Here is a 21,676-nt window from a genome sequence, read left to right on the forward strand (position 1 = left end):
AGGGGGGGGGGGGGGGGAAGGACAGACAAAAAGGAAAAGAGAAAAATGAGGAGGAACAGTTAAGAGTGGAATGGAGTAATTAAACGAACAAACAAAACAAAAACAAAAACAGGAGAGTCCAAGCTCTGAGTGTTCTTCAAATTACAACTTACATATTAAAAAAGCACTTAATTCTCCATTGGGAATATTCTATTTAAAATATATTCACAACAAAATTTTAAAAATAACCAACATGTATTTCCTTAAAGAAATAAGCAGCAGTTGGCTTTTTAGTCAGTATTAACATGTTTTCTGATGTTTTCTTTTACAGATGTTTTCTTTTTAGGCCTGAACAAGGTCACAGACATGGCATAGCTGGGACCACAACTGACTCTTCTTGACTTATAATTGCTTTAATGAGGACAGGCTACTTTGTACACTGAGGTTCACATCATCAGATCAATGTCTATGTAGCTGCTCTTTGATTTTTCTGGGTTGTTCTTAATCCTATAGAGCAGAGGTTGGCAAATTACAGCCAGAGGCCTATTTTTATATGGCCATGTGAGCTAAAAATCGTTTTTACATTTTTAAAAGGTTGTTTTAAAAAATGAAAGATAATAAAAGAAGAATATAACAACAGAGATCTTATATATCCTGTGAAGTCTGAAATATTTACTATCTAGCTTTTTACACAAAAAGTTTGCTGACCACTGTTCTAGAGAAGCACCATCCAAAAAATTTCTAGTAACAGCAGTGTTTTTTATAAATCTGCTCTGTCCAATATGGTAGCCACTAGTCACATGTGCCATTGAGCAACAGAAATGTGGCTAGTACAACTAAGGAACTAAACATTTAGTTTTATTTAACATTTAGTTGTAATTAGTTTAAATGACAATGGCTAGTGGCTAATTAGACAACACAGCTCTAGGAATGATAATACCTTGGGTGGTCCATTCATGCTCTTAATACTTTGAGTAAGAAATCATTGGAATTTTTATTACACAACCCTACTTCTCAAGAACTTTTAATGTGGCTTAAAAGGCTTATTAGAAAGCCTCTTAGGACAGACATTAGCAAACTATAGCTGCATGTCTTCATAAATAAAGTTTTATTGGAACACAGCCAAATGCATACTTATGTATTGTCTATGGCTATCTTCATGCTATAATGCCAAAGCTGGTAGCTGCAAGAGAGACTGTGTGGCTCATGAGCCAAAAATATTTACAATCTGACCCTTTAAGAAAAGGTTTGCTGAGGGGCGCCTGGGTAGCGCAGTCGTTAAAGCGTCTGCCTTTGGCTCAGGGCTGATCCCGGCGTTCCGGGATCGAGTCCCACATCGGGCTCCTCTGCTGGGAGCCTGCTTCTTCCTCTCTCACTCGCCTGCTCTGTTCCCTCTCTCGCTGGCTGTCTCTCTGTCACATAAATAAATAAAATCTTTAAAAAAAAAAAAAAAAAAAAAAAAAGAAAAGGTTTGCTGATCCTTGTTCTAGACTAATGCCTAAGTTGACATGAGTGGTTTTTATTTTGCCATTCTGTACTCACTTTTACAAAAACGTTAAGTACTCAACAGTAAGTTTTCGCTAATGACAAAACTTGGCAGATGTGATTTTTTTTTTAAAAAAAAGTATAATTTGTACTTTCATTTATACTATTTACACTCAAAGAATATAAGAGTTTAAATAAAGTCTACACTTCCATAAGGAAAGGGCACTGTAAAGCAAAGTTGCCAGACTCCTGCTTCAAGCTTTTGCTCCTATTGGCTGGGTTGTCTCAGTATACTAACTTTTCTCAGATTCAGGTGATCCATCCATAAAAATGGTAGCAATTCTATTACCAATATGAGAGTTGAGAACTTGACTAAATATTCTCTGGAGGTCCTCGCAAGCCTAAAAACACCAATTCTATGATTTTAATCTTCAAATGCACCTACTTACCTTGGCATATATGGCCATTAACTTTACTAACTTTCTTTGCTTTTTGAACTTCCTCTTGCCCCAACCCACAGGCCTTAAACTTAAAAGACATTAGGAAAATGACATTTTTAGTATATTCCTTTTGTTACAGGCTTTCCTTGAAAAGCTTAATAATTAACTCTCTCACAATGGTTTTTTATATTTTTACTCTACTTCTGTTTCAATGTGAAATAGCTATGGCTAAGGTTACTGCCCTCCATTCTGTCCCTCTGGGGTGAACAGAAGATTGACATACTTGAGCACACGCACTGCTTTGACCTAAAAGATGGAAATTATAAGCCCCAAGTAAAGACATATCTGTTTCATTCCCCAAATTAAAGCAACTCACTTAAAAAGACACAAGAAGCCATACCCACTAAATATATACTACTTCTTATTCAATAAGTATAAAGAAAACACAAACTTATTAGAAAACCACATTCCAAGGATAACTCGAATAACCCTTTACTACCCAGCAAATAAGTACAGCATTTCACAAATTTTCTAAAGAGCAGCAAAATATGAAACTTAGTTTCGACCACTTTTTATTTAATTTGTAATGTGTTACAATGACATGAAGGAATGCCTGCAATTAATTATTACAATTTGGAGCTATGAGACTAGTTATATATAACAACAGCACCTGCCTTGGAACTTTCTCAAATCTCCAACTACTCTTTTCTAGTCACCTCTCTCCCACCCCCTCAGATGTATCGAACATAATGTTCAGAATGTGGCCACATGATCTATTTAGGGTACACATATGCCTTTCTGCATGCTGCTTTAACAAAGATTTAAATTTGCATCACCTTAAAAGCTGTTTCTCCAAATTGAATAAAAGCAGTTTTACCATCTTTTAAGGGGTGCTATTTAGCAGCTTTTCAGCAGATTCAAAAATGTTAAATTCAGGTTAGTATATACGCAAAAACTTAAATTTCCTTGTATAACTATGAAGTGAAATTTTACCTTTTTAAAGATTTTTATGCCACAACTAAAGGCGATTTAGTTGAGTTTTCATTTCCTACGTGTCATTTATCTCCAGGCTAACAACGAAGTGAAACCCTTAAAAATGGGACAGAGGGTATGTAACGGATTTGAGACAATCTAAAATTTTACTATTCACAGTTAAAAAAGAAAATGAACATAGCTACTGAGAGTGATAACCACCCCCTTTCAAACCTCAGAGGGAAAGATATAAGCACATACATGTCAGTAAGTTTAAGAGATGTTAACCTATAACCAACTCTCTGAATTAATAAACAAAAGGTGGGAGGAAAATGTGGCATATGATGCTACACAGCTTGATTATCACACTATAATACGATAGAGAACAAAACACTAAAAATAAAATAAAATAAAATAAAAATAAAAAACCAACCACAACTTCAAAGGAAATTTTCTTTCCTAAAAACTTGGATTAAATAAAATTAGGGATGCTAATTTAAAAATGTCACTACATTATTGCTATTTAGTTTAAAATTTGATATTAAAATCCAAAATAATTATTGCAGTGCCTTAAAAATAATTAATGAATACGTAAAAAATACTTAGGCAGTATAAACATTAATTGGAAAGAAAGGTTAAATGGTACTTTACCAACAAACATTTCATGAGTAGGTGTCCTAGTAGTAAAAGTGGATACATCTGAAGAAATGGGAAGGTGAACATCACCACTACTTTTTGTGAGGAAAGGATTTAAGCTTGGAATGGCATCATCAACAGCATCTACAGTAGCAGAGAAAGGATCTGTGCAGTCCAAGTGCATTACAGCAAAATGAAGAAAGGAAGTAAATTAATTAGTATTGTAATTAGTCAAAAGATGCAAAGTGAAAAGTAGCAGCTATATTGTTTATTAATCTTAAGTGCAAAATACCTAATCATCATCATCAAGATGGAAGAACTACCTTTAACATCTTTTAAAATGAATCCTCAGAAGAAACATTTATGTGTCCAATCAACATCTGTAGCATACTAAGGATAGATCTGCTCTCCAACATCAGGAAGCCAAAAGTAAGGTAAAAAAGAGAATAACCAAAATACATCTATAAAAGAGCCGCCCACCCTGGACCATGTTCCTCACCCTACGTGGGAATGTACTGGCTTTCATGGCATAGCTATGTTTATTCAAGTAACAGATATAAACAACCAATATTATGTGTGTGAAATAAGTAAAATTTCAAAAAACAAAGAGAATTAGGGGTTAAGGACTATTTCTAACAAGGGGGGGTAAGTCTTATATAGGTTCAGAGGTAGGAAATAAAAAAAATTAAGATGAAGAAAAGGTCTAATGATTTAGAATCAGGAAAGGAATTTTAGAAAAATTAAGAACAGAGACAAAGACTAGTGGCCATTTAGTAGACTTGGAACCACTCTGAAGGTCCAGTTAAGAATTGTAAAGCCAAATAAGGCTTTAAATGATTTGCTAAAGGAATAATAAAAGTACCATTCCATATTAGGATGGTACTGAATGTGTATTATTATCAAATCCTACCTCTACAGTTATTTTAGAATCAGATATTTACTGTAACTATAGCTCATTCAAGATAATCATCATTCTAATGACTGAAAGCCATTCATCGTTAGCAGCAAAAACACTCCTAACCTCTATGTTCTGTAGTTTTAACCAGCAGCCTGTTCTTGCCTAGTTTAGTTTGTGATGCTCACTTAACAATATAGTATTAAGCACTGTACTTTACTCAAAGACTGTATGATTAAATAATAAGAACACAAAAAACACCAGCTCATTCACTACAACACACTTTCCCCTAAAGTCAATAAATTCAAAGCACGTGCGTCACAAACCCTACAACTATTTAAAAAAGGAAAATATCAAGAAAATATTGAGGTCATTGGCTCATACAGAATCTTTTTAAAAAAGATTAAAGTTTAAAACACTTTAATTTTTCTATCACACAGGACCTTTTCTAGGAATTAAGCATTCCTATGGAACATCAATTCACACCCAAAAATAAAGTCCTACAAATTAGTATCAAAATTCACTGATAATAGTATTCAAACTAAAATGAACATGTTTAACACCTTTCCCATACTTTCACTCCTCAATAAATGGAACAACAGGGAAAAAGAATCCAAAAAAGTAATTGAAAAATAAGAAGTAGAAAACAGATACAAGAAGAAGGTTTTCTGTACTGAAATAAAACTGTAATGATGACCACTCCAACTCCTTTCTGTGTAAAGAAGGACATGCATTGTTGAGAGTTGATCAATTCGTTGGAAGTACTATTTTAAAATACTGAATAGTGGCATGAAGTTTTTAAAGTACATTATATATACACCCAAAACATCTCTATTTTTCCATGCAGAAGAAGCCATGAGAGAAGTAATTTGAAAAAACACATTTTTCTATTACAGATCTATTAGTTTACGAGAAAAGACATGTTTGGGAGAAGTCGTTAGTTATCTGCTGCTCTGATGAATGATTAAGTTTTACCTAAGTACTTATTATCAATCATTTTCTATTATATGAAACATCCTAGAGAAGAATATGCAGAAATACGCAAGAGCATCTGTATTTAGGTAGATTAGACAATAAGAAAAACAGTTCTTAATCTACTTTACAAAATATTAAATAACCTAGATGATGTTAATTTGTTAGTGGATACTATACTATCAATAATAAAAACAAATTCATTAAGATAAAAAAAAATAACATTTCAGCTATCCCAACTTAAACTTTATTCCCGAGACTGGTAACTACTCTAACTTCCTTAAACTTTTTAAAAATTGTTTTTTTCCCATTATTTTTATCATTATTCACTTGAAAGTTTAATTTAATGGTATAATAGTCAAAGAGCAATTATCCAAAAATTTATTATGTTAAGGTCCTAAATACTAGATACCTACATTGACACAAATGAGTTTTTCATAAAGCACTGTGTGTTACATGCCGGCTGAGAGTAAAGCAAATTAAACTTTAGAATGGATAATTCTTTTTTGCCGGAATTAAATTTTGAATTCTAGCTTAAGATACACATCAGTGTACTGAGCTGATAATATTGTTCATTTTTAGACTGGCTATAACACAAAGTTTTAAAGGTGATATAAACTTAAATCTTCTCACATATTAGTATTCAACACCAAGTGCTTGTTCAGACTCCAGACCATTTCTTGAAAAATCAAAGTCTCATTAATAATGCAATGAGGGGAACAGAAGAGCTTGTGTTCTCTCTTTCATGTTCATTTTTAGGTGGGATCTTAAATGCCTTTTATATAAACATTCAAAACTTACTTCCCTTTAATTCAACATCACTAACTTATCTGTGACTGGGAATACACAGCATCTCTGTCGTGCTTACGACACGAACCAAATTAATACCAAATCTGTTTTAAAAAATACCAACTCTGCTATTAAAAACCATTTTAGCATATGAAAGCAAGACAAACACAGAATAAGATTTTAGGAGTATCAAAAAATCATACCTTTGGTTTGCCACATGCTATAAAAGCAGCATGATGTAAAAATATTACATATTTCCAATGTTTAGGTAAATGGTAAATTTCAAAAAACTTTTACATGTTATTGTTAGGATCAAAACTTTTTATTTATTTATCTCAGTCTAACTTTAATTTCAAGAATTAAGTAAAAAATCTTAATCTGAATGTCCTGGATATAAAAATACACTGGCTGATTTAGGAAGTATTCAAAGTTCTTGACTTAAAACACTCTTCAGCTATCCCATTATGCAAAAGTCAAAACTCTGAAATTATCACCAGCTCAGAAACCAAACATCTTTATACGAAAGTCAAGACAAGATTTAATTCTTAGGTTTAAAGGCTCATAGTAAACATTACTGTCCTTTCCTCATATATAATGATAAGCTTTTGGAAAAATAATGGTCAATTGCTATAGCCTCTGTTCCCACTGTACTTGATTTGTATTCTTAATACTTTTAACGGTCTCACTTGTACATAGCAAGCCTAATGTTAAAATATGAAAGAAATTTTGATGAAAATAGTACCAAGAGAAAAATAACCTAAAACAGCAAAACAAAACATGATTAAGTATATTCCAACATATATTCACCCACAGACTGCTATGAAATGATTTCTTCTAACAGGACATTGAACAACTCTTACAGGCTGAAATTACTTGAAAATTATTCTCCCACAGTAATAGTCTATCTGCCTTCATATGAGTTCAATAATCCCAAGCCGAAACTTTAACTTGTTATTATCAGAATTAACTATATATGGTGTCCAAAAAAAACTTCACAGTTCAATTTCTTAGTTCTAAGACTTTTGTAAAATTTCTCATCTATTTAGAAAAACAACTTTCAGCCTTAACTTTAGAAAAACAACTACTTGAGCTTTTTTTTTTTTTTTTAAAGGGGGGGGAAGCAAGCTAAAACTGCTTACATGGTCATGTCAATTCTACTAAACTTCTAAAACAATTCACACTGAGCAGAAAATAAGCATGTAAATTTTGTCAGATTAAAAATTCTAAAATTAGGACTATCATTAGGATCTTAAAAAATTACTTTCTTAACCTTAATTTACTGTCTACATTTCATCCAGATAAATAATTTTAAAATATTTATTGACTTTAAACTAGCTTATCGGTTTTAGAAACCAACTCTGAGATCTTAAGATTTAGCTAAATTAAACTAATCTTCTAAATTGTTTTTTTTAATAAAGTCATGGCTCACAAGATTAGTCTAGTGTTTGTGTTTCACTATTTCACAAGAAATCTAGTGTTTTAGTGTTTCACTATTCCTGTTCCCTGCCAAATCTTGAACCAGAAATAACCTGTCCAGAAAAAAAGAAAACATCCACTCATTCAACAAACTTATTAAAAATCAAGAAGTGTCCTATGTAGGGGCGCCTGGGTGGCTCAGTCGGTTAAGGGGCTGCCTTCGGCTCAGGTCATGATCACAGGGTCCTGGGATAGAGCCCTGCATCGGGCTCCCTGCTCACAGGGGAAGTCTGCCTCTTCCTCTCCATCTGCCTCTCCCCCTGCTCATGCTCTCTGTCGCTCTGTCTCTCAAATAAATAAATCTTAAAAAAAAAAGAAAAAAAGAAAAAAAAGTGTCCTAGGCAATGATAATATAGCACTGAACGAAATACTTAAAAACTCCTGCCCTCACACAGACTGCACTCTATACACTAGAGACTTAAGAACTATAAAAAATATGGAAAAAAGTTCTTAAAACCCAAATCATTAAAATATAGATGAAAGAAGTCTAATTCATATTAACATAAAAATTCTCTATAACAATTTATTTATCTTGCTATGAGAGGTATGCTGATCAATTCAGATTTTACATGTGAGCCAATGAAAACCTTCAAGGTAGCCTGCCATTATCTATTGTTCTGTAGACAGTATCCTTGCTCAGAATATCTCCCCTTTTACTCCCAAATAATGTTTGAGTGTTTGTAAAATAATACTTACATACATACAAACAAACAGAAGCACTAGAACCAACCAAATGAAATAATTTGAAAACATACCATATGTCTAAGCAAAACTGCTTAAAAATTGACATGGACTAGGTTCAATCCTTCGAAGATGCCAGGTCAATGATCATGATAAAGTCACCCTAAGATCAATAACTACTCCGGGACAGCGAACATTCCTGTTGCTATTAGGGGAAAATTCTCTGAATACCAAAATCTTATAGGTTTGAAGTAAATACAAGTTTTAAATACAAGTAGCATAAAGAGTGTCATGACATTTCCAGTCAGAACATCGTTCACTGTTTGGTAACACCATGTGAGTTTTATTAGAACCTTATCATATGACAGGAGTTTTCTTTCTTCCTAAGTCACTTTTTTCCTACACCAAAAACAAAATAACCCTTAGGCATTTTCTGATTATGGAATAGATAATTCAACACTGAAAGAATGATTTCATACTTCAACATATACTAGGTCTTTCTTCACTTTCATTAAAACTTCATTTCATAACTTAATTGAACAGAAATTCTAAAATCACATTTACAAATACATGAAAATATCTTCAAGGAACAAACTGACCTTACTGCCATTGTAATATTTTTCAAGTTCTCACATATCAAGTGTAACCAAAAACTACACAAATTAAGTGAAACACTACAGAACGGCAAGGCGAGCGGCCTATACAACATATAAAGCAGAATTCATTAATGCTTACCTCCCCATGTACTTGCTACCTGAGAAGCAGTTGACATAGGAAGTACAGGTGGGTGAAAAGTTGGCTGTTGCAAATCAAGCAGATCATTTGGTAGCTTTGATGTGCTAGGAAAATATTTTGAAAAGATGATTTACTTATTTATAGGTAAACGTTGCTATATCAGCTACTCCCTCTCCCCTGCCCAGTAAATAAAAACATTAAAAGTGAGAAAAACGCCCCAATAATGTAAACCTCAAATATATATATAAAACAGCATATTTTTATTTATAACAGTATACTTCTAAGGAGATTTGGGAAAAAAAACTCAAGTACCATATTTTAAGTTTAGATAGGATTCAAGTAATTATAGCCCTTCTGGAGAGGATCAGTGACTCCCCCCGGAAAATACTGATTTCCTTACTGAAATGAACCTAAACAACATGATTCTGAAATAAGAAACATCCTGGCAATTTTAATTTTTCTAAGGAAATTTTTTTCTTACTTTTAATCCTCAAAGAACTTCAATTACATTTGTAATACTAATACACTTAGCAAAATAAAATACCTGTTAACCTCACTTCTATTGCTTCAATATCCAAATATACCAACAATACAGGAAGAAATTATACATGCGTATATGATGTACACTTACAAAAGAGTCCCCCTATTACACAACTCCAGGGGAACCTACACAATATGTAAGACTTTTGTGTGATTAAGGAATAACAACTCAAAAAAAGATCCCAGAGTTTCTATGAATTGAAGCACTGTGTGTACTATAGCACAGATCATTTTTAACTTACTCAAAAACAAAACATCTTTTAGACGTAAAACATAGTTTTGATAGGTAAGTAAAAATACAAATGCATTTAGTGCCTTAAGGAAAAAAACATAATAGGCAATAAGCATTCTATAACAGGCTGTAAGATTTGCCCTCAATTACAATTAAATAGGTAAAAACCTTGAGTGTATTAAGTGAAATAAAACATGGCCAAATTAGTTCTTTATCTAATAGTTTAATTCTCAAACATTCAACATCCTTTCCATTTATCTCTCCTAAGACAGACTTCTTTCCAAGGTCCCCAAGTGGGGACACTTCAAGGGTTCAATGTTATTTATCAGGGATTCTAAAAAGGCAGCATACAAAAAAACAAACAAAAATAAACAAGAAAAAAATAATTATTAAAGCTGGAAGAAAAATAACTAAATTCAACAAGCATCTTTTAAGACTTCAGGGAAAAGGCAGCAAGAGTAAAAATTACACTGAGCTATGATAGGACTCAGTATGTGGGAGGGAAGACATTTTAAGAATGAGTTAATAAAATAAACAACAACAACAAAATCAAAGACAACCCCCCCCCCTCTCTGCAGAGCATTTACCATGTGCTAATTAAGCATTGTGCTAAATCCTATGCTAGCCACCTGGGAGTCTGCTAGAAATGAAAAATCTTGGGCCTCGCCCTATACCTACTGACTCAGAAACTCTGGGGGTGAGACTCAGAAATCTGTGGCTTCAGAAACTCTCCAGGTGATTCTGATGCTTACTAAGATTGAGAACCACTGACCTGTACCATACCATGGATCTTATTTGGAAACAGGTTAAAAAAAAAAGAAAGAAAAAAGAAATAACACAGCCAGGATTCAAATCAGAATCTGACTTCCAACTTAAACTTTAAACCACTCTGAGGTAAAAAAGATAGGACAAATTTTTAAAAAGTCAATTATCCTAATTTTCCTGATAATATTAATTTCCATTGTTATTAAGCTTTAATTACGCAACAAGATTACTGAAGTTGGTCTGGTAGGCTTCAATGCCACAGAAACCTGGCAACTAAACTCTTACTTTGTTCCAAATCACTGAGTTTAACACCTGGGAACAGACATGAAAGACATTTAATATCCAATGAAAGAATACTGTGAAACAGATTACATATCCACATCCATAAGTGAAACATCTGCCCAGAGATAACCCATTACATTCCAATTAGTAAAAATCTGTAATTCAGCCATCTTTCATTTCCTAAATATGCAAAATATAAACTCTTAATTATACTACTATCACCATCTATTATCACCTCCTTTGTATGAATTTATGACTACAAAACCATAAATTAAATCTGAGAAGTTCTGTAACATTTCTATGAGAAATCTGTCTTTAGAGCTAAGTATTCAAAGGTAATCTTTATCTCCTCCACCTACCTGTTAGAAGAACTAGGGGTAGAAAAGATGTCAATGGCTGGTGCAGTCATTATACCCCCTGCTGAGGTGGACACAGGAGAGGCTGCAGTTGTTAAAGAGGTATGAGGTTTCTTTGCAAGTTCTTTTAGGCGCTGTTCCTATTGAGAAAAGGAACTAGCATAAGGAATCCAGAAAACAGATTTGTTTTAAGGCCTCGGAAATAAAGTATTTTATAATTTTGTTCTGACAGCAGAAAGGTATTCCCTGTTTCATCAGCCATTCCATGTCAGGATGAAAAACTGAACTACTGAGTTTCACCCCATTTGGATAACTATACATGAAATACTGTTAGTCTATTTAGAGGTCCCAATTACCTGATGAACACCTGCACTTGTTTTTCCGAATACAGAGAATGCAAACACCTACCTTTAAAGCTTTTAAGCGAGCCTGTTCTTCCTCTAATGCTGCCTGCTTTTCCCTTTCATCCACTTTGGTTAGAGACAGGCCAGTACTTGCCAGGGAAGAGACTGCGTTGGAAAGTGTTGTTGCCCTAAAGTAATTGGACAAAGGTAATTTGGCTTTCTGCAACCTAGTTATGAAATGGTCTGGCAACATGGCCATGGATAAGCACTACAATTATGAACTTACCTTATGGAGTAAAAATCAGTACTTCAGATGAAATACTCTACCCATAGGATTATTAGCAATTAGCTAATTTATACAAACATTCACTGCTTTTTAAATTGTTAGACTTTGGAAAGGGTTCACAATAACATCAAGGGACACTGCTTCTTCCAAGTCCCAAGGGAGGGAACCAATGCAATTAGGAAAGAGCTCATATGCTCCCAGGAAAAGCCTGATGGATAAAACGTATTTTCTCACAGGAAATTACTCTGCTAATTGATAGCCTAGGTTTTGGCAATACTACTACAGGAACACTAAAATATGAGTACCAGTGATAAATAATGTGTGTCTAGATGTTTCCCTTATAATAATACCCAAAGATGATGTTCTCAGAGGACCACAGGTTCCTTCAAAGGAAGATCTATTTTATTTCAGTCATCAGTCCACCTGCCAACCTAGAATTTCCTTTTCAAACATATCACACATGCACAATGCATCATCTCTAGCTGGCAGATTCACAGCAAGCCACTTCCCTTCCCTTATATATTCAAAACCTTATCCATACCATAAACCCCAACAACATTAAATTCCCAAGTGTCAATTCTAAGCAACATAAACACACGTAATAAAGAGTTCTAACCTGAAGAACTACTCCTCAGTGACCTTTTACTCATTTTCCTTTTATCACACACCAAACATCATTAATTTCTACTCTAAGCATAGAAGTGGCAAAACTATTCAAATTTTATGTAAAAGCAACTTATAAAGATACAACTTAGAAGACAAGGGAAAAATAATATAGTTGTGATAGAAATGCAAGAAACCCAGCAAATTTTATGATAAAAAAGTATGAGGTTAAATCAATATACCTGAACTACTTGGGTATATTTTTCATTGCTTTCTCAAATAAGTGAGCCATATAATTTGGCTTATGCTTCTAAAGACCTACCAGAAATTCAAAGAACAAATGTGAATGAAAAAGTACTAAAATCCAGTAGTAACATTTTCCTTTAAAAATTACTTAAATTTTGTTGCCACAAAAAAAAAGATAGTTCTGAAACAATCAAAAAGTCTAAAGAGAAGGAAGGTTCTCATTATAAATATTTTACACAAGATTTTTTTCAAGCTATTAAGAGATAATCATCATTAAAAAACATGAGAATTACTCAAGTCACTACCCAACACAAAACTCATGTTACACAGTCAATATGAGATGACCTGTGCTTTTTTCAATTTGGTAGGTTAATTGGTTTTAGTCTTGGAAATCAGCTCAAAGCCCAACAGACTGATTAAAATATGTCAATAATCAACTACATGAATTGGCATTAGAGAAAGATGATGAAATCTGATGTCAGACATCATAGGTTTGAGTCCCAGAATTACTACTGCATACATTTCACCGGCCTATAGTGGGGGTTAATCAAATTTGTAAAGAAGCATCTTATAATTACAAGATACCATACGAATCAATGCATTATCACCTTCTTTAAAAAAAAGTTTTATTTATTTATTTTTTAAATTTATTATTTTTTTCAAGTTTTATTTTAAGTGATCTCTACATCCCATGTGAGGTTTTGAACTCACAACCCCCAAGATTAAGAGTCACATGCTCTTCTGACTGAGCCAGCCAGGTGCCCCAATGCACTATCACCTTTGAGAGAAACACTGACACTATAAATACAACTGCAAACCATGTGATTAGTGTTCTTATCTTAAGAGATGCTCACATCTATTGAAGATCAGGAACTATTCCAAGAATATACATGTATTAACCCATTTAATCCTTGGCAGCAACTGTATGAAGTAGATGCTATTAAGCCCATTTTATGAAAGATTACTCAAGATAAGGGGAAGCAAGCTGGATTTATCAACTCTCTCAGAAACATCACTCCTGTTCTTTGCCCTACAAAGAATAACATACCTGCTTGCAGCTGTAGAATCTTTGATTTTCTTTCCTTCCAAGGAAGCTAAATGTTGTTCCAAAGCATCAAGAAGACTGCTTGGGGCCTAAAATTGTACAAATATTAAGATTTTCATGATAATTAGGCCACCGGTCAAAAAAAATTAAGTATCATCTAACATATGAGAGTAACAAAAACACACAGGTATATTCCTCATGAACTAGTAACAGTGGAGTTTTAGCTACCAAAAATAAGCACAACCTAGCAAGGGGTATTAATAAACATAATCAAAAATATAAAAACTGAGACTATATAAACATGAAACATTAAGAGGTTCCTGTAAGTAATTAATTCTTTTAATATTTAACTTACTTGAATTTTAAATTAAGAACATACTTATAAAAGCTAGACATATTGTTGGGCACATTCCTTGTAATTAATAAATACTTGCTGAGTAATTGAAAGTGTGCAAACATTATTTCTGAATAGTTATTGATAAATGAAACTAGAGACCAACATCAAGAAAATGCAAACTAAAATCACAATGAGATATAATTTTTACCTGCTAGAATGACTAAAGGTTTTTTTAAAATTTTATTTATTTATTTGAGAGAGACAGAGAGAGCATGAGCAGCAGGGGGGGCAAAGGGAGGAGAAGTAGACCCCCTGCTGAGCAGGGAGCCCAACGCGGGACTCGATCCCAGGACCCCAGGATCATGACCCAAACTGAAGGCAGACGCCCAAATGACTGAGCCATCCAGGCATCCCTAGAATGGCTAAAGTTAAAGATTAGCAACATCAAACACTGGTGAAGATATGGGACAAATGGAACTCTTATACAATGTTCGTCGAAATTCATCCACCTTGAAAAAGGATCTGAATTTTTTTTTTATGAAATTAAAAATACACCTAGCTTAACTACCTAATTCCATTCCTAATTATCTACCCAAGAGACATAAAAACCTATCTCCACAAGAAAAGACTTGTCCAAGAATGTTTTAAGTAGCTTTATTTACAATAGTAAAAAACTATAAATAATCCCAAAATTCATCATTTGGAAAATCGATAAACAATATTGTGAAGTCACACAATGAAATACTATTCAGCAATGAAGAGGAATGAATTAATAGTACACTCAATACATGGACAGAGCTCAAAACACTACGATGAGCAAAAGCAGCCAGATACAAGAAAAATACTTGCATTGATTCCATTTACATTACACTTAAGATCTGATAAAATTGTGCTATTAGAAATCAAAACAGTGATTTATGGAGAGGACTAGGGAGTGACCAGAGAGGACCTGAGAACTGGGGTGATGGAACTGATCTATATATTAAACGGTGTGCTGATAACACAAATGTTTACAGTTAAATCATATTTAGCTCAATTTTGTTTTAAAAAACAAAGACTGGCCTTTAAAGGCTATATATCAAATCTTAATATGAAGAGCTAATTACTTTCAAAAGGAAACCTTTTCAGTGAGCTGAAAAGGAATTATTCATTTCTTTCAGTGAAGCAAATGCATCAGTGGCATTTACTTGCCCCAAATATTCTTTAGGATTTGAGATAAAGAATTACTGGATTACAGGAATCTAAATCTCTCTACCAATTATGACTTGAACAATTTCCTTCATTTTGCATTTTCTCTCTATATACAAGACCTTACTTTAGTACAAGAAACAGTAGAAAAACAATTAAAGCCAAAAATATTAGATTGTAACATTAACTTCTATGTTGAACTGAGAACACATGTGCACCACATGAGTTATAATCTCAACAAAATGTCTAAGTCTCCCAAGAGCTCTTGTCAGAGATGATGATGAGAATGTTGCTGACAGTGATTAACATTTAAAAAGCTGTTATAGCACAACAGGCACCATGCTAGCTACCTTGTATGTAATTCCTGAGTCTATGAGGAAGACACTAGTATTATATCCATTTTACAAATGAACAACCTGAGACAGTGAAATAGAAATATCCTGCCTAAGATCACATATCTGATATATAGCAGGAGCCAACATATGGTCTAAGGTATATCTGACCTGAAAGTCTAGATATTTAGCTACTATGCTACAGAATCCTAAATTAAAACTGGGCTTTGAACTAAAGGAATGGTATAGTAGTGGCTAGCTCCACAAACATAAGAGATAAGAGATCATAATGTTAAAACAACAGCCAGCAATGTATCATGTTAAAATCTGTCAAGAAAAAAATCACACTGATCTCCTCGACAGTAGGAGCTGCATATTATTCATCTTTGTACCCTTCACACCTAGCAATACAGTGAAAGATAGCAGACAGTGAATTGATATTATAGCAATATACTTACCTGTGAAAGGTCTGGTATATCACCTCTGTCAATTCCAACTTGCTGTAAGAAGCAGAAGCATTGTATTTAATAAACAAAATTATAATAAAGTATTAAAAATAAAATTTACAAAATGAAATTTATGGCTAGTACTATGAACAATATTCTAGACAGACATCTTTAAAACCAGATAAATATTTAATCTCCAGAGGTATCATTCAATATTTCCAAGGGCTTAGATGTTTTTAATGGCTCTGAAAGTTATAAAAGAAGAAGTAGAGCTGGAAATTCAATTAAGACTATTAAGTGACCATCCCCAAGTCTTCTGAGCACCTATTTAAGCTACGCTGTCATAATCAGTAAGCCCAAAGACAGTCTTTTGAAAGAATATTTTATTACTCACATCATATGGAGCAGATGGTCTATTTTATGCCAGACCAGAAGAACTGGAGGTAAATGAAGGCTTAAAATTTAAGTTAATAACTACAACTATCAAATGCAAAGAATATAAGAGGCTAAAGGGGAAAGTCAACAAATTAAAATATTTAAAATATTTAAAGAATTTATTGGAAACATAGTATAAACTACTTTCCTGTTGCTTTAGTGTATGACTGACCCAAAAGAAATGGAAAAAAACATTGATTTCTCCTTGAGAGATACTTTAAACCAATATAAACCTCAGTAGACTTCATAAAATAGCTAACATACAGTTATTTTCTTCAAAGGTCTCATTGTCCTGTTCTATCCTATTCCATCTGCTATAGAATGAAATACCACTATGGTAACGGAGCTAGAATCACCAACTTGGTAGTTCCAGATTAACTACTTTGATATAACTGATCAATTACAGACTAGTCATCTTCCAAAATTATCCTAGCAAGACGTCTCTACTGGTGATGGGTAGAGGTTAGAGAAAGGGAAAACAAACACTCTTTGAGAGTTACCTCTGTGCAAGTAAGATAATGCCTATATGAGAATGCCAGAAAATTATTTTTTTAAAGCAGGGTTTTATTTAGCTTTTTATTATTTTTATTATGATTATGATTATTATTATGATTTCTGACAAAAGATAAATTCTTTTTATTATTTTTATTATGATTTCTGGCAAAAGATAAATTCTTCAATAAGATGTTCTGAACAGTTTAAACATCTTGAAAGTAAAATATTTTTGTCTAAACCAATTAAATCCTTCAAGTATTTTATTTGCCAGAATGAATGAACTATGCTTTTCCAAACACCATTTAGCTACCTGTTAAAATCCTTTGTATACATCAATACAGAAAAAAAAAAATCACTTAGAGCAAAAGTTCTCAAAATAGGACATCTGTTGGATTCTGAACTGAAGGTTATAGATTACTTTCTTTTCATTAGAAAATATAAATATTAATATAAAATTCCTATAAAATATGTATTAGATTAATTATCCTTAAAAGACCATTATTGACATTCATTTGCATTCCAGTATGTGCTTTCTCAAGGTAGGGGAGAATCAAAATAATAGCAAATGTCTTCAGGACACAAACTAGAAGTCAGATACTGTTCTAAGCAATTTTACAACAACCCAGTGAGGTAAGTACTATTGCAAACTCCTTTTACAAAGGAGGAAACCACGGGATGCCAAGATTAAGCACCTGTACCAAGAGGTTATAGCTGAAATCAGGGTTCAAACTCAGGACATAAGCACCCAAGTTTTTTTTTTTGTTTTTTTTTTTTTAAAGATTTTATTTATTTATTCGACAGGATAGAGACAGCCAGCGAGAGAGGGAACACAAGCAGGGGGAGTGGGAGAGGAAGAAGCAGGCTCATAGCAGAGGAGCCTGATGTGGGGCTCGATCCCACAACGCCGGGATCACGCCCTGAGCCGAAGGCAGACGCTCAACCGCTGTGCCACCCAGGCGCCCCAGCACCCAAGTTTTTAATACCCCACTGCAGAATTAAAAACACACTAGGGAACATACATGTTTTCTGGGTATCTTGGGGAGAAAATGTGGAGAGGTTATCAGTGGATGGCTAATAAGAACAATTTCTGTAGATTGATACAGATATGTTATTATGAATCATCTTAAAGTTCATCATTCTAATGAGCTCACTAAAAAATTAAAATGCTGGCTTAGACTAACGTTTTAAAATATTCTGTGCTTCCTTGTAGGAAAAAAATCTCTTTTGAGGAAAATTTTCTAATTAAATTATATTCACCATTATTATATTAGACTGAGTAATGAAAAAAAAAGTAGGAAGAACAATTTAAGTAAAGTAGTACAATACTTTCCTAGAAATGCAGAAAATTATTTTTTAAACAGATTTATAAAATTATCCTATAACCTACATTCATGGTTTTCGTAATCAATGATAATACAAAACACTATGAACTACGACACTAGCTGCAAGTCTCACCAGAGGTAAAAGACTTGCACTCACACTGAATATTCTCAACCACATAACAGGATATATATGCTAAAATACATCACTAATGCCAAACATAAAAATCTCTGCCACCATTATGTGCCACCTACTTGATTTTATAGAGAAATAATAATTTACAAATAGATGACCTTTCAATAATCAATACTGAATTAAATATACAGGATATATCTTATTCAATATCACATCATATTCATACCACAACAAAGAATTCAATACAGCATATAGATATGACTGAATATATGCTTCATTATATTTAAGATGTTTCTTTCATTTGGATAATGCCTTATTTCTTTAAAATCTACACTTAACAAAAAAAGCAAGTTAAGAGACACAGTCAGCTTAAGATAGTTTACCTCTGCAACTTTGAGAAACTCTGAGATTCTTGTCATCCTAGTCAGGAACTTCTTATAGATGTCGAGACCTTCTTTGCACTGGTTCTTTTTCATATCAAAATATTTTTCTGCCAAAAGTAAATGTAAAAATGCTTTTATTCACATCAAAACAGAACACTGAAAAAGGAAAAGGATTAAGTAATAGCTCCAAAGAGATCATATAGGTGTCTCAGAGAACATACTCAGCCTATAGGAAAAATATCAGTGTTAAATTAGCTTAGACATTTAAAGCAAATTAAACAAGAGATGCTATTTTATTAAAACAGAAAAATCATTTGACTTCTCCCATATTACTAGTTTGTTCTATAGTATTTCTTCCCTCACAATTCCCTGAAAATAATCTGCATTTTTTGTTACCATATGTTATACTTTTCTCCATTTAAAACAGCACTAACTTCTACTCCCAAATATTCTTACTAATAACATATTAACAAAGATGGCAACTTTACCATGTCCAATGTCACTTGGAAAGCTCATTTAAACTTATAATATGAACACCAATAAAGAGCTTCATTTATGCCAATCATAGGGTGTTTAGACTGACTCCCAAAACTATGCAGAAAACCTTCTATCTTTTACTTGTGAAGAAATAAGCCCAATTTTCCATATCTCCATAAATTAAAGCATTCCTAAATAAGTTTGCGAATAAGCCTATAAAAAGCAAACTTAAATAAATGTTTTAAATGGGGAGGGGAGAACAAGTACAATGGAGTGAATGCATTTGATATCTGACACTTGATACTTAGGTACTCTCTGCAGACTGTTAACTTGTCTACTCCATCCAAGTCCCACAGAAAAAAATGATCATTTCCAGGCAAAATTAACTGCATTCTATATACACTGAATACACACATTCTTAAAATGCCTCAAAAATAAACGCATTCTAAAAAATGTTTAATGCATTTAAAATAATTATCACTTTTAAAATTAGGCTTAGAATATCTATTTTATAATTAAAATTCTTTATGGAGTAAATTGTGAGGCAGAATGATTCTTCTGGGAGAGAAAAAACTCCAACTTAATTATAAGGGGATTTTTGTATTTCTAAAAATAATAAAACTGACAGGAAAAAACCACAGATATATCTAAAAAACAAAGTTCATCTAGGGGTACCTGGGTGGTTCAGTCAGTTGAGCAGCTGGCTCTTGGTTTTGGCCTAGGTCATGATCTCAGGGTCCTGGGATGGATCCACCATAGGGCTCCCTACTCAGTGGGAAGTCTGCTTGGGGATTGTTTGTCTCTCTCCCTCTTCCTCTGCCCACCCCCTCCCCATCGTTTGCATGTGCATGTGTGTGGGTGTGTGCACGCACGGACTCTAGCTCTCTCTCTAAAATAAGTAAATCTCAAAAAAAAAAAAAAAAAAGATCAAAAAAACAAAATTCATCCAGCCGAACATTCTAGTTGTAAAAATAAGTACTTAATCACTTAACATACATAATCAGGCATAAAAATCTTTTCTCCAAATAAATTGTTATCATCAATGAATATCCCAATGAGTGGTTAGGCTGCTCTAAATAACAACTCAGACAATATTTATCAATTGGACACAAGATAAAAAAATAAAATGTTATTAACGACAGCGTGGTTCAGTCGGTTAAGCATCTGCCTTCAGCTCAGGTTACGATCCCAGGGTCCTGGGATTGAGCCCTGCACTGGGCTCCCCTTTTTAGCGGGGAGTCTGCTTCTCCCTCTCCCTCTGTTCCTACCCCTGGCTATGCTTTCTCTCTCTCTCTCTCTCTCTCTCTCTCTCAAATACATAAGATCTTAAAAAATAACAACAACAAACTATAGCAATATTTACCCAACAGGTTAATAATTCCTTCATTGTATGCTGCAAACAGTCTAATGGCATCTTTGAAGAGGAGCATGAAGGCAGCATTTATTACCCCATTTGTAAGTTCATTACTATTAACCTGGGGAAAAATTAGAAAATAAGATGAGCTAATCTTACATATTAAATGACAAAAACTTCCTTCAAATTAAAACACAGTAAATTCAAATATTTAGATGTATTAGAGAAAAAGACATTTATTTCTTGCAATCAGAGTTACATCCAAATAGTGCAAAAATCTGTCAAAGAGTTCAGATACATGCACAAGCAAACAAAAATTCTGTAACTTTCAATTTAATTCAGAAATAAGTCACAAAGAATAAAAAAACCCTTTAACTTCTGAAATTTTTAGCAATCACCAAGGCACAAAGCTAAGCTAGGTAGAAGAAACATTTTTTTTTAAATACACCTTTTTCCAGTAATACAAACAAACTTACCTTCAAAATGGCTATGATAATATTTCTATTTCATATGATTACTGGGAAAATTAAATGATATACTGATTGTAAACAGCACAGTACCTCACAAAGAATATTATTATTACTGAAATTATGATGCAACAAAACAACCAGCACCTATTTGTCTACCAAGAGTACTAGAAATACCTTTAGTTTTATCTCAAGAAATGAATCAAAAGGATGAACCAATTAACTTGTTTTTAGATATAGAAAAACATAAGCACAAAGCTGAACAGTAAACAACAAACTGGTAAATACTTGCAAAATATCTAACAAGGTTTCCATTGCAGAGAATCCTAATAATAAAGCAAATGAGAGACGATTCACATAACATGTTGAAAAGACCAACCTTGGGAGGTAAATTAAAATAATCAAATTAGACTAGAACTATCCTTTCTTCAGCACCAGACTAGGAAGTACCAAAATAATCAAAACCAAGCTATTACTCAGTGCAAAAAGAATGAAGAAAGGCAGCTGTTGAAAAATGACTGGGCTTAATCCTTTTGTAAGTTAGCAAT

The 21,676-nt window shown here is 33.3% G+C and overlaps 1 protein-coding gene across 12 annotated transcripts in view; it reads right to left on the reverse strand.

Annotated features, from left to right (window-relative positions):
- PICALM (phosphatidylinositol binding clathrin assembly protein) overlaps window positions 1–21,676 on the reverse strand; it is a 98,189-nt gene that overhangs the window by 28,900 nt on the left and 47,613 nt on the right. For 5 of the 12 annotated variants that reach the window (XM_008704413.2, XM_008704411.2, XM_008704412.2 and 2 more), the window contains exons 6-13: window positions 20,671–20,782; window positions 18,831–18,937; window positions 16,075–16,116; window positions 13,763–13,848; window positions 11,644–11,767; window positions 11,239–11,375; window positions 9,061–9,164; window positions 3,528–3,677 (exon numbers count right to left, since the gene is read on the reverse strand). In XM_008704413.2, coding sequence (XP_008702635.1) covers window positions 3,528–3,677; window positions 9,061–9,164; window positions 11,239–11,375; window positions 11,644–11,767; window positions 13,763–13,848; window positions 16,075–16,116; window positions 18,831–18,937; window positions 20,671–20,782 — 862 coding nt within the window. The remainder of the gene's footprint in view (window positions 1–3,527; window positions 3,678–9,060; window positions 9,165–11,238; window positions 11,376–11,643; window positions 11,768–13,762; window positions 13,849–16,074; window positions 16,117–18,830; window positions 18,938–20,670; window positions 20,783–21,676) is intronic. The other 7 variants (XM_008704419.2, XM_008704417.2, XM_008704418.2 and 4 more) reach the window with 2 other exon arrangements.

This window comes from Ursus maritimus, unplaced genomic scaffold, assembly GCF_017311325.1.
Source record: "Ursus maritimus isolate PB19 unplaced genomic scaffold, ASM1731132v1 scaffold_16, whole genome shotgun sequence".
NCBI lineage: Eukaryota > Metazoa > Chordata > Mammalia > Carnivora > Ursidae > Ursus > Ursus maritimus.